At 33.2% G+C, this 11,988-nt stretch overlaps 1 protein-coding gene across 2 annotated transcripts in view; it reads right to left on the bottom strand.

Annotated features, from left to right (window-relative positions):
• The window catches only part of LOC106459870 (serine/threonine-protein kinase PRP4 homolog), a 96,013-nt gene that overhangs the window by 15,755 nt on the left and 68,270 nt on the right, over positions 1–11,988 (bottom strand). For both annotated transcript variants that reach the window (XM_022386430.1, XM_013919543.2), the window contains exon 14: positions 6,466–6,674. In XM_022386430.1, coding sequence (XP_022242138.1) covers positions 6,471–6,674 — 204 coding nt within the window. In that variant the 3' untranslated portion in view covers positions 6,466–6,470. The remainder of the gene's footprint in view (positions 1–6,465; positions 6,675–11,988) is intronic.

Here is an 11,988-nt window from a genome sequence, read left to right as displayed (position 1 = left end):
CCATCATATGATGGCACTTGTGCTGGTCCACTATTCCATCTATTTTGCAAATATCTTCTGTTGCCCCAGCATTCCCCACCCCATCACACTGCCTCCCCCATGCTTCATGGTAGGTGCTATGCATTGAGATAAGTATTTTTCACCCTTTTTTTTGCTGGAGGTACAACTTACGCTTTGAACCAAATATTTCAAACTTAGATTCATCTGTCCATAAAGCCCTTTTCCAATCATCAACAGTACAGTTTTTGTACTTTTTAGCAAATTTCAGTCTCTTGACAATACTTGGAGATCGAAGTAAAGATTTTTAATGCTACACGACCAAATATTCCATTCTTGTTGAGTCTTCTTGATACTGTAAATCTGTACATTTTTCTGTCATTTGGTACATGGTTGTTTATCTCATCTTTGAGACCAGTGGCAGTCTTCCTTCTGTACTGCAGACTGCATAAACGAAGATACTTAACATCGATATCATTGAGTTTATGTGTTCTGCCTCTTCCTTTCCTATTTTAAAATTTTACCTGTCTTGGTCTCATGATCTAGGGTGTACTTGACAATGTTTGTGGAGTATTTCAAGTCTGCAGTAATTTGTCAGAGAGTTCAACCAGCATCACGTAAAACTTTTATGCGAACTCTCTGCTCTACTGACAATTCCGTACACCTTTTCAGCCGTGGCATGACAACAAAACTTAATATATAGTATTAAACACTGTTTTTATCAGGGTTTATTTGTGGAGTGCTATTAAATTGATTTATTCCAGCATATACCAGTACCATATGCTAGCTACTTGCTAGCTCTATCAAAGAATGCTCATGATTATTGAAAGGAAGTTACATGATTGAACAGTTAAAATAATTAAAACTAGTTTGGCCTTATTATACTTGAGTTTCAGAACCCTACTACAATTTTATACACAATAAGTTTCCACATATGTGAATTTGACTGAGGGTTTCAACAGAATTTTGTTTGGCTTTCCTGTATTTATAACATGGTGAACAGTGATGCATGCATAGAGGTAAAAGTCTTGAGTAATGTCCTGCAAAATTTAGTATTATGTGTTAAAATCTAAGCCCAGTTTTATTGCCAATGGTGTAAAAAAATACAGTTGAAATTAGAATTTTTTCATATAACTTACGACTAGGAATAATCCAGAAAGATTTATTATTATAAATGGGCAGTGCAACCTAATTAAGTTAGTACTGTGTAAAAAAGGATAAGTAAACATACCAGAAAGTTAGGCTACAATCTGGTCAACTGCAGTTAATCTTACAGAAAAATAATCTTTGAATAGTTGTGCAAATATAAAAAAAATTCAATTTATTTCAAAGGGTTTTTGAAAAAAATTACTACAACTAAGTACATAAAATTAAGCTTCTACTCTCAATAGTTTAAAAAAAAAGACTTAAATTATAGGCCTACAAACTTGCAATGTTATTAATGTTCAATACCAAATAAAGATATTTGTAAATTGAAAAAGGTGCAGAAAATCAGAGCTCATTACAATTTGCAAACAGATATTTTTATAACTTTATAAAGAAATGAAGATTATCCCAGAGGTATAAAACATTTCTCTGGATCTTTTTACCAAGCTAAACGGCTATGTTAAAACATGTATTATTGACAAAACTTTTAAAAACTAATAACAAAAAACATAATGCTTTAAATCCTACATTCACTTTGAGAAAAACAACAGCATAGTAGTGAATTGTTTGTTTCTTTCTGATTTTTGTATAAGCTACACAAAGGACTACTTGTGCATAACCAGCCATAATTTTCAACTTACAGACTAGAGGAAAGGTAGATAGCCAACAGCACCCACCAAACTCTGTTGGGCTACTGTTATCTGACTAATAATAGGATGTTAACATTTTCTTACACTGAAAATGTATTTCTGATATGTACTTACCTCCACTAACCCAAAGCTATTTCAATCCTGAACTGCTCTCTAAGCATTGCTAAAACTTTTTGCTAACAGCACACCAGTCATTTATACCCCATCAGTTTCACACTGTTTCAGAACGTGCTGATCATGTGACTACCCTCCACCAATCATATTGCATCCTCTATACTAGTGCAGCTAGCCCCCTCTACTATTCTAGAGCAATCCTCATTTTCAAGAATTGGCAGATACAAATCAGAAACATAAGGATATCACTGGAAAGGAAGGGTGTAAAATGGGTGAAAGGAGGTAAGTACTCATCAGAAACCATTTTCAATGTAAGGAAATGTTAACTTCCAAAATGGTCTTGCCTTCTTTCACCCAAAGCTAGAATCCCACACTGCAAAGGTGGAGGGGGTCAGTGAAGGCACGTCAATATCCAATCAAGAACATGCAGAGAAAGCACACCTGTGGGGTATAGCACTCCTTCTGGAACAGGTATGCTCTTCACCCAGTAATTAACACTGGAATAAGAAGATGGTGGAACTGAATTGGCAGGCACCAATGCATTCAGAAAAAGAGATTTACAGTCTTGAATCAGTGTTGACAAACATAGAAATTCTAGTGTGGAAGCAACAACTAGCCTGTATAAGTATGTGCCATGGGTACATCAAAGTATGTCAAGTGTGGTCCATCTATGCAAAACATCCAGGGAAAGCACCTTGGATATGTAGGATGAAGAAAAACAAAATTACAGACACGAGTGAGGGTTTTTATAACCAGCCCATTGTCAACAGACATGCCATACTTCATTCACATATGTAGCAGACCATAGTACCAAACATAGTGATGGTAAGCCATGGTAAGGTGCTAGAAATAATCATAAGTGGCTAGAGCAAAAGGACCATGAATTATATATGAATAAGCCAAGTGCAGTGCACCTGAACAAAAAACATCCAGGGGCAGCACCTTGAGATCTGTCATATCATGCCAAGCGCAGTCCACCCGAGCAAAAAGATCCAGGGAGAAGTGCTATGGACACATAATATTCAATACTTTGGACAAGTGTGGTCCACCTGGGCAAAAACATAAAGGGGAAGCACCTTGAGATACATTGTTTTATGTATCTAGTGGAAGCGCCTTGCATAAGTTTGTGAAATCAACAAGTACAGTCCACCAGGGCAGAAAACATTCTGGGAGTGCCTTGGAAATTGAATATTACTGTATAATCATTGTTCAGTAATGAGTATGACAACAAGACCCCTCTTCTCCCCGAGTGGGTACACATGATATACAAATTCCGATTTTGTTTGTTATACAAAATCCACTCAAAAGGAAACTTCTTCGGTCCACCACTCCAGCAACTGAGAACTTGAAGTGGCAAGGATTCCGTGCTTCACTAGAAGACAAGAGGGGGGATATGCATTGTGGAGTCTGGAGGAACGACAAACCAGAGACAGTGCAATGGGTGTCTGTGATTCCCTACTTTGAAAAGCAGAAAGACTACGACTGGATGAATCACAAGTCAGTAGAGATGACCAAAATTCCCCATCTGCTTTATTCATAGAGTCCATGAGTGATGTTCCTGTATATATGGAACAGTGATAAAAAAATATATATATATATATATATATATATATACATACACATACCATCAGATAAGTGGCTACTGATGTTACAGAAACACGCCATCTCAACAGTGAGCAATATAGAAGTATACAGATTTAATGCTAATATAATATTACGCATACCTGATCAGGCAACACCCAACATCAGGTGGGATTCTGAAATATGATGTATATCAACCAAATAAGATAATTAATATGTCGACTTAATGTGTGACAAATGTATTGGGAGTTGCCCACATACCAGCCTGAATAATTTCCTCCATAGAACAGTGGATCCAAGCAGCTAAAGACATAGTCAACTGATGAATTTGGTGTGAAGAAACATTACGTAGATGGTGACCTTCCATATGCCAGTCATATGAGTTGACATACCCAACCATGAGCATAATAAGGAAAAGATCATGGGAAACAGAGGAATTCCACGGAACGAGGCAGTACGAGCCACATAACATCGCAAGGATGGAACTGGATAAAGTAGTTGATCTGGTTGCAAATGGGAGTACAGGTGGGAAATGGAAGGTAACGAAACAAGAGAAAAGGCTAAACAACCTTCCTGGGAAGGAAGGCCCAATCTATAGAGAGGATAACATGTGAGGAATGATAAAAGATGCGGAAAACATTAACGGTATAAATATTGGAATGACGATGCCAGGAGGAGGAGGAATAGATTTTAAGGGAAAGATTGTACAAGGAACACATTGTAATGGGTTCAAAGGAAGAACCGGACAGGGCATGAAAGAATACATTAAGATTCCAATCCAGCAGAACAAAGGGACATGGCAGAAATTGAAGGTGTTTGACACAGCAGCCCTATAACAGTTGATATGGTCAAATCCTGATCAAACAACCAGACAGAGAACTGGGACAGATGAGTAACAGAAGGATGGAAGAGTCTACAAAATACATGAAAATAACGAACATGCAAAACTGAAATTTGACCTAAAACATAAAACAATTAGCAACACTCAAAGTACAAAACCACTATAGGATCTTAGAAGATAAAAGATATGTGAATATTGAACTTAAGTCCACTCAAAGAACTGATAAGACAAAAGACACAAAAGCAAAATCAGCTATGAAGAACATGAGAGTAAAAGGGCACAAAGTTAACAATAACAAATTTTGACTCAAATCTAATGCCCAATTACATGTGACTAGTAGTAGAGAAAAATCAATTTAAAAACTAAATAACATAAACAGTGAAAAGAAATATAAATAATGAACCAACACACACAAAAAATTGGCTGAAGTTACAATTACCTTAACAGTAACTATCGTGAAAAACTCTACATATACCAAAAATCAAACAATAACAAAGTAATAATCAATCTGTAAATGCAAATTTAACCTAAATTAACTTAGATGGTAAAAGAATGATAAAAATCTACCTTACCAACTACTGAGCAGAGAAGACATGAAAGACCTAAATTATCGTGTGCGGAAATTAGGTCAATCCACACAAGCTCACATAAACTTGCTAAACATGGGTATACCTACTGAGAGTGAGGAATACATGCTTATCACAGATCTCCTGTGAAAAAGAACAATACCTAACCCATGAGATTACATGGAGGTACAATAACAGGTGGAAAGTGCCCTAGAAAGAAATTTCCACCCATTAGTTATATCCTTCCCCACAAAAAATTGTAATGTGAAAAGAAGAAATAGTTGGCTGAATGTAAGACACGAACTCCCCACAAACAAAAGCCTGTATTTCCTCAGCAGACATCGTCGACCCTGAGACTTGTGTCAGAACTGTTGTCTACTGTAACAGGAATTTCATCATCCGCCATATTAAATATCAAATTCATATGAATGCATATGAATTTGGAAAACAGAAATATTTTTAAAACAAATGAGTAGAAATAATGAAAATATAACACAAGTTGAAACTGATATAAATTTGTGATCAAGCAAAATCAAAATTTTGTATTCACATGGAGAGTGAGTTAAAACACATGTCTATACATTAGAATGCCAACTGAGAAAATGAGGATTACTCTAGAATAGCAGAGCTAGCTGTGCTAGTATAGATGGTGCAGGTTAGTCACATGATCAGCACATTCTGAAAACTGAGGAGGTATAAAAGACTGGTGTGCTGTTAGAGAAAACTTTTAGCAATATTCTGAGGGCAGTTCAGGATTGAGATAGCTTCGGGTGAGAGCAGGTAAGAACGTTTCAGAGTTCACTTGCTCTTACAGTATATCGCAACTCCTAAATTGTGAAAACCAGGATTCACAGTCCATGGATGCTAAATATTAAACCTGGCCAAGAGAAGTTAATCTCTGAAGAGGTATATCACAAGATTTGTACTTCAGGTTTAATAAAAGTCCATGACAGTCATTTCAGAATAGCATTTTAAAATGTGAATATGGGATTTGTATAAAAATAAAATTATGGTTGAGTAACAGTTGCTGAAAGAATAGCAGAAGTAGGATTGTAGGACAATAATCTATATTCTATTCTTTAAAAATATGACATGCTTGATGTTATGAGAACAAACAAAGATAAGACATTTTTTGATCAGTAACACTTGCTGAAAGAATAGCCGAAGTAGGATTGTAGGACAATAATCTATATTTTATTCTTTAAAAATAAAAAATGCTTGATGTTATGAGAACAAACAAAGATAAAACATTTTTTGATCAGTAACACTTGCTGAAAGAATAGCTGAAGTAGGATTGTAGGACAATAATCTATATTTTATTCTTTAAAAATAAAAAATGCTTGATGTTATGAGAACAAACAAAGATAAGACATTTTTTTGAGAAACAATGATATTTCATAATTATTATTAGTTTCAGCTAGTTAATTACTACTCCAGGTATGTAGGTAATTTTTAAATTTAACATTGGCAAGTCCAAGATTAACCATTCAAGTACTGACTCTGATAGGTGAACTTCAGAACTGAATTCACTACATACTTTAATAACACATATCATAATACTGTATCTTACCCAACTTATATTCTTTCCTGAATGAATGGATGGGTGAGTGCCTGGTTGATAGAGAGTCGTTTTCCTGGATCCAACATGAGGATCTTCTCCAGCAAATCTTTTAATTGTGTAACCTTCCTGAACTGATCTGTGGGAAGCTGTTGAGCTCCAACTAATTCTGTTTGTAAATCCCGGGTTGAGTTAATGTTTGTCATCACTACTACTTTTTCCTAAAAATATAATTATAAGATATTAAAAGCTGACTTCTATCTAATTATGCAACATTTTTTTTTGTTGTATTTATTTATAGAGCATACAATTGAAGAAAACAAGACACACAAATATTATACAGGCTTTCAAGCACCTTTTGGCAAAAATTTAGGGGCTATTTTCAATTATTTTATGTATTAATTGGGAATTTTAGGAATATTTATGATTTTCTTGGGATATTTTTTTTTTCCAAATGACTACATCAGAAACTTACCTCTTTTCAAACAATTAGCAATAAATAAACTCACAGACACTGCTTATTTTATTTCTCAACTGTTTTTCCTCTGAATCCTTATCTTCAGCATTAGTTACCAAATGCATACTTCAGACTTGAAAAACACAAAAAGAACAATTTAGAATCAGTTTAATTATTAAATGTTGTTAAGTGAAATTTATAAAAACGTAAAACTTATACTGCTTCTACCCTAACAATTAAATGTTTTCTCTTTTATTAGGACTGTAAACTTACTGACTTCTAAAGGAGCTGTTTAGCTAGACATGGGTAAGGAGCAAACTAACACAAAGTTCTTGTAAAAAAGAAACTCTTATTCCAGTAAATTAACTACAACTGTATCTAGGAGCCATCCAGTCTATACTGCTACAAATTTGTGGGGACACAGCTTTGATAAACATAATAAAATGAAAAGCATAAATTATGAAATGAAATAAATGCAATAGCTAGCAATGATGCAAAATTAAAGTACTGGTCTTCTATGAAACTACAAATAACAAACTGCGTGCCTTGGGTAGAAAATAGTAAGAGTTTTTTCTTTAGGGTCTTGGAAAGTCATCCTATATTCTCTTTCTTTTGGTGCCAATTTTTGTCTCTCCTTTCATTCTACATGTTGTCTTGCTTCTTTCATTCTTGTTTTTTCTGACTAAACAAATCTACAAGTTACACCCGTTTCATCCAATTTCTTGTCTTTCAAAGCCTTTTCAAACCTTTCATTTACTTCTTAGAACAACTTCTCTGTTGATCTTAGTTTATTTTCTAATTGTTTGTCCTCTTTTCGCCATAGATTTTTCTTTAATCTCCTAGTTTTCTTTTCCTTTCTTCCTGCTTCTTTCAAGTTGCATTTGTTCTTACTTTTTCATTTGTTTTGTATTTTCACCTTCTCCAATTCCTTATACTTTCAAGACTATATTTGTATAAGTTATGTACATGTCTGCCTATTTCTGTTAAAGACTTTGTCTTGTTACAGGTATTTCTTATACTGCATTATTTACTCTTCTAACTCCATTTATGGAATTACCTGATAAAAGTGTCCTTTCCTTTGTAAGTATTTTCTTGCTTTCAGACATGCTCTTTTAATTCCAGCATTACTGTGTGCAAAGATGCTATCATAAGTTAGACCAGAATGTTGTATTTGTCAGCTACATTGGCCATTTTGCTTTGTAAAACAATGTGCCAATAATGACAAACTCTGCCTTTCTTATCTTTTTCCAACTGACATATTTTTCACTCATTTGTCATACTCCAGAAACATCTGAGGCATTTTCAGTGAAATGTTCCTGACTTTTTAGCACCATTTTCTTCTTCAAAGCTGCACTAAAAGAGGACGGCATTTCATACTCCTCAGCAGGTCAATGTCAGGAAGCAGTTTCTTCTGAAGATACTTGGTCACAATCTACAAAATTTTCGTATGTTCATGGTAGTAAGTTTTGAACTCCAGACTTCTTTTGCAACAATGATCATGTATATTTCCCAATTTCCATGACAGTTAATTGATTATCCTCTTTCACTGAGACAACACCGTTTTTCAAAAACCTGAGCATACCTGAAATTTCTGTATATATGATATAGATTAAGAATTCCTCTGATTAAACATCTTTAGAAATATTCCAGATTGCAAGCTAAGAAGAAAGTAAACTGGTGCCAATGTTGAAAGTGTTTTCAGCTCCAGCAGCCAACATGTAGGTAGGTACTGTTCATTCCTGTATATAACTTTTGGTTTTGTTGCTTTCGGCTGTCTTTGGCAAGACTGTAAGAAATATTCAAGCATAGGTTTCCAAGTATATAAAATCCATTGAAGTCCTGGTAGCTTCAACACTGCACAAGTCTAATAAACAATTCTTCATCAAACCCAAGTTCCTCAACTTCCTCCTGAAAATATTCTATTTTGCATGATGACAACTTAAAAAATTAGATCAAATAAATTTCTAATTTCTCTGCATTTCCACTATACACTTTCCGACTATTAATGAAAGGAATTGTGCACTACATGCTTGTTACAGGAAGTGATTGGCATTAAATCTGGTAAGCCTGATGATTTCATTTCCTTACTGTCTTATTAACAATAGGGCAATCTGATCCCAGGTTAAGCAGTTTACTAAGATGTATCTGGAAACTTCTTTCCAGTAAGTTGTCTATAATTCCCTTGGAAACATCTACTATCTTTGCATATCAGTGCTTTCAAGAATAGAATTATTACTTATCCTCTCTGATCTGACCAGTATCTGAGAATGAGATCATACTGCCTTGTGTACTTTAGAGTTATTAATTTCATCATAATGCAGCATAAATGCTGAAGCATTTGAAATTCTTTCACATAAAGTCTTACAAAAGTATGGTCCTAAGCCCTCTGATATAACATAAGATATCTTAGTTCTACTCATTGTAAAGTTCTATGTAACAGCATTTCCTGGAAACGTGTTTCTAAACAGATCTGCAATGCCTTCATGTGACAAGTATGAATAATTTCTGTGATCAAATTTTATCTTCCAAAGAACTTCTCTTTGCGTGATATATCATTTGGTATTTTGGTTCACAGCTGCAAAAGATGTTTGTTTGATTCCTTTTCCTCCTGACACAGATAATTAATGTCGTGTTTCACTTAAACTGGTATTCCCACTGCTGGAGATATTCAATAGGTTTTTTACAATGAAGTGTGTCAAATTTGGCTTTAGCCAAGACCTGATGTACAAGTCCTTTAGAATACACCTCTTGGTTAAATCCAGAGCAGTTACTGAGGAATTACTTGTAACAGAGATCCACCAGAAGACAGACCAATTTTGTGCAAAGTCCTAACGTTAAGTACCTGTGAATGATTTCACTGTAGCTAATTAGCAATAAACTTTGTTTTTCTGAGCAAAATTTTGTGTGAATATATTTCTACATTCAAACTGTAATTAAATCTCACATATCATCTGAAGAACAACATTTACTTCTAGATATAGTTAAATTTTTCTTCAATCTTCTCTAATTAAACTACTTTCTTGTCATGATATGTCAATAAATATATCATAAAAACATAGCTAATAATTCATATTTTAATAGTATACGATTTAAGTCCATACTTTTATAAGGCAATATTTAAAAAAAACTAGAATTTCCCCAAATGTGAGAATTGAACATTTGCTCTCTAGGTATCTCCTCTTCTCTAATTTCTTTATCACCCTTCAAAGAAGTATGAAATTTAACATAAATTACTTATTATAATATCGTCATTGGTAAGGAAAAGCATAATTTTCAAAGCATTAAATCTTATTTGGTTACAGAGCTATGAAATTGATAACCAGAACCCTCTTGTCATGCTCACCTGTTACATCCTTTCAGAAATTGCCAGTAGTTCTTTCTGAGATTCAATGCTTTAGAAGGTATAACCAATAGAAAGCCAATGTTTTCATCTATTATGTTGTTTTCTGAACAGAGAATTGTCAATTTCTATTTTAGTACAAGCTTCATTCCCACGGAAAAGATATTGACTAGCGTAGATGAATTTCTAACGGCTCTTGTCACATAGAAATCCAGAAAAATTGTGACAGTTATGGGACATTGTCTGCTTTTACACGTTATTAATTCTATGTTTTTTTGATGCAATATTTAAATAAAAAAATATTTAGTGCAGTAGTATTATTAGTATAAAAAAAACCCACCAGGTAATTACTTTTTTTCTTGTTTTTCATGTGTGTATTCTTTATTTATCATAAAAGTAACTAAAATGTAAAAATAGAAACCTTTATGTTAGTTAAAGTTCGATTAGGTTAAATAGATAATAGTAATATAATAAACTTTTTCTTGTGAGCAGATTGCAATTAGCTTGTGCACAATGTAATTTGATAGCATGATCTGAGATGCATATTTGCCAAGTGTTTTACAACTTATAATGGCCGCAGTAGTACTCAGATGCAGTTCAAAGGGCAATAAAACAAAATTTAAGCAAAAATAGATGTATACTGTTATGAGCTTAAAGCTATTTAGAATAATAAATATAGTTTCATATTACAATTTCAAGTCATTCTAAAAAGAAAAAATAGTTAATTTAGATTAATTTTTTTGGTGATTACAAGATCAGTCAAATTGACCAATCTTGTATAAAGTTATGGTAGAGAAAATAACAGATAAAATATAAAGTCATACTGAACACAAATGTTTGAAATTTATTCAAAAGGTTTTAGAGATTTTTGAGATGAAAAAAGTATTTTTAATCTTAATATGGAAATCACTTGGACTAGTATATAGAAATACTATATATATTCATGGGCAAATCTTTAGTAAAAATACTTCATTAAAAATTTTGATTTTTGGTATACAAAAGACTTTTAATGTATACTAAAAGTCTGTCAAATTTTCTGAAGATACACAAAGTGTATTAAAATTTATAATATGGAAAATATAACAAGTACAAAAGTGGTTATGAGGTTAGTTGAATCGACTGATTTTGTTATGAAAGAGTTAACCCACCTCTGTAAAATTTATACTTGTTCTGTTGTTTTAAATATACAATAAGAACACTAGACACCTTTACAATCCAATAAAAAACACAGTCCAAGACAAAGCTAGTTTTGATAGATTTAACTTTTCTATTAACTCTCTCAGCACCAGTTTGGTCAATTTAAATGACCATGTGACCTCTTTGTACTCGTTTAAAGTCTTAATAGATTTAATACTTCTAACTTTCAATACAGTTTGTATATCTTCACATAATCTGGCAGTCTTTCAGTTAATATTATAAATCTTTCACATACAAAAAATCATACTTTTTAGTGAAGTATTTGTAATAAAATAAAATAAAGATTTGTACATGAATATATTGAGTAGTTGTTTGGAATTAATTTTCATGTTAAAATTAAAAATACTTTTCCTCATCTCAAAAATCTCAAATTTCCTTTGTGTAATCCTTACTAACTACCTCCTAAACACATTTCAAATGCTTTTTTTCAGTAAAACTTTATAGTTTATCTGTTATTTTCTCTACCCTATCTCAAAATGAGATCAGTCAATTTGACCGACCTTGTAACCACAAAAAAAAGAAAAAGAATCGAAATAAACAT

The sequence above is a fragment of the Limulus polyphemus genome, unplaced genomic scaffold (genome assembly GCF_000517525.1).
Source record: "Limulus polyphemus unplaced genomic scaffold, Limulus_polyphemus-2.1.2 Scaffold671, whole genome shotgun sequence".
NCBI lineage: Eukaryota > Metazoa > Arthropoda > Merostomata > Xiphosura > Limulidae > Limulus > Limulus polyphemus.
The sequence above is the reverse complement of the archived record's forward strand: the minus strand, read 5'-3'. Positions and strand labels throughout refer to the sequence as shown.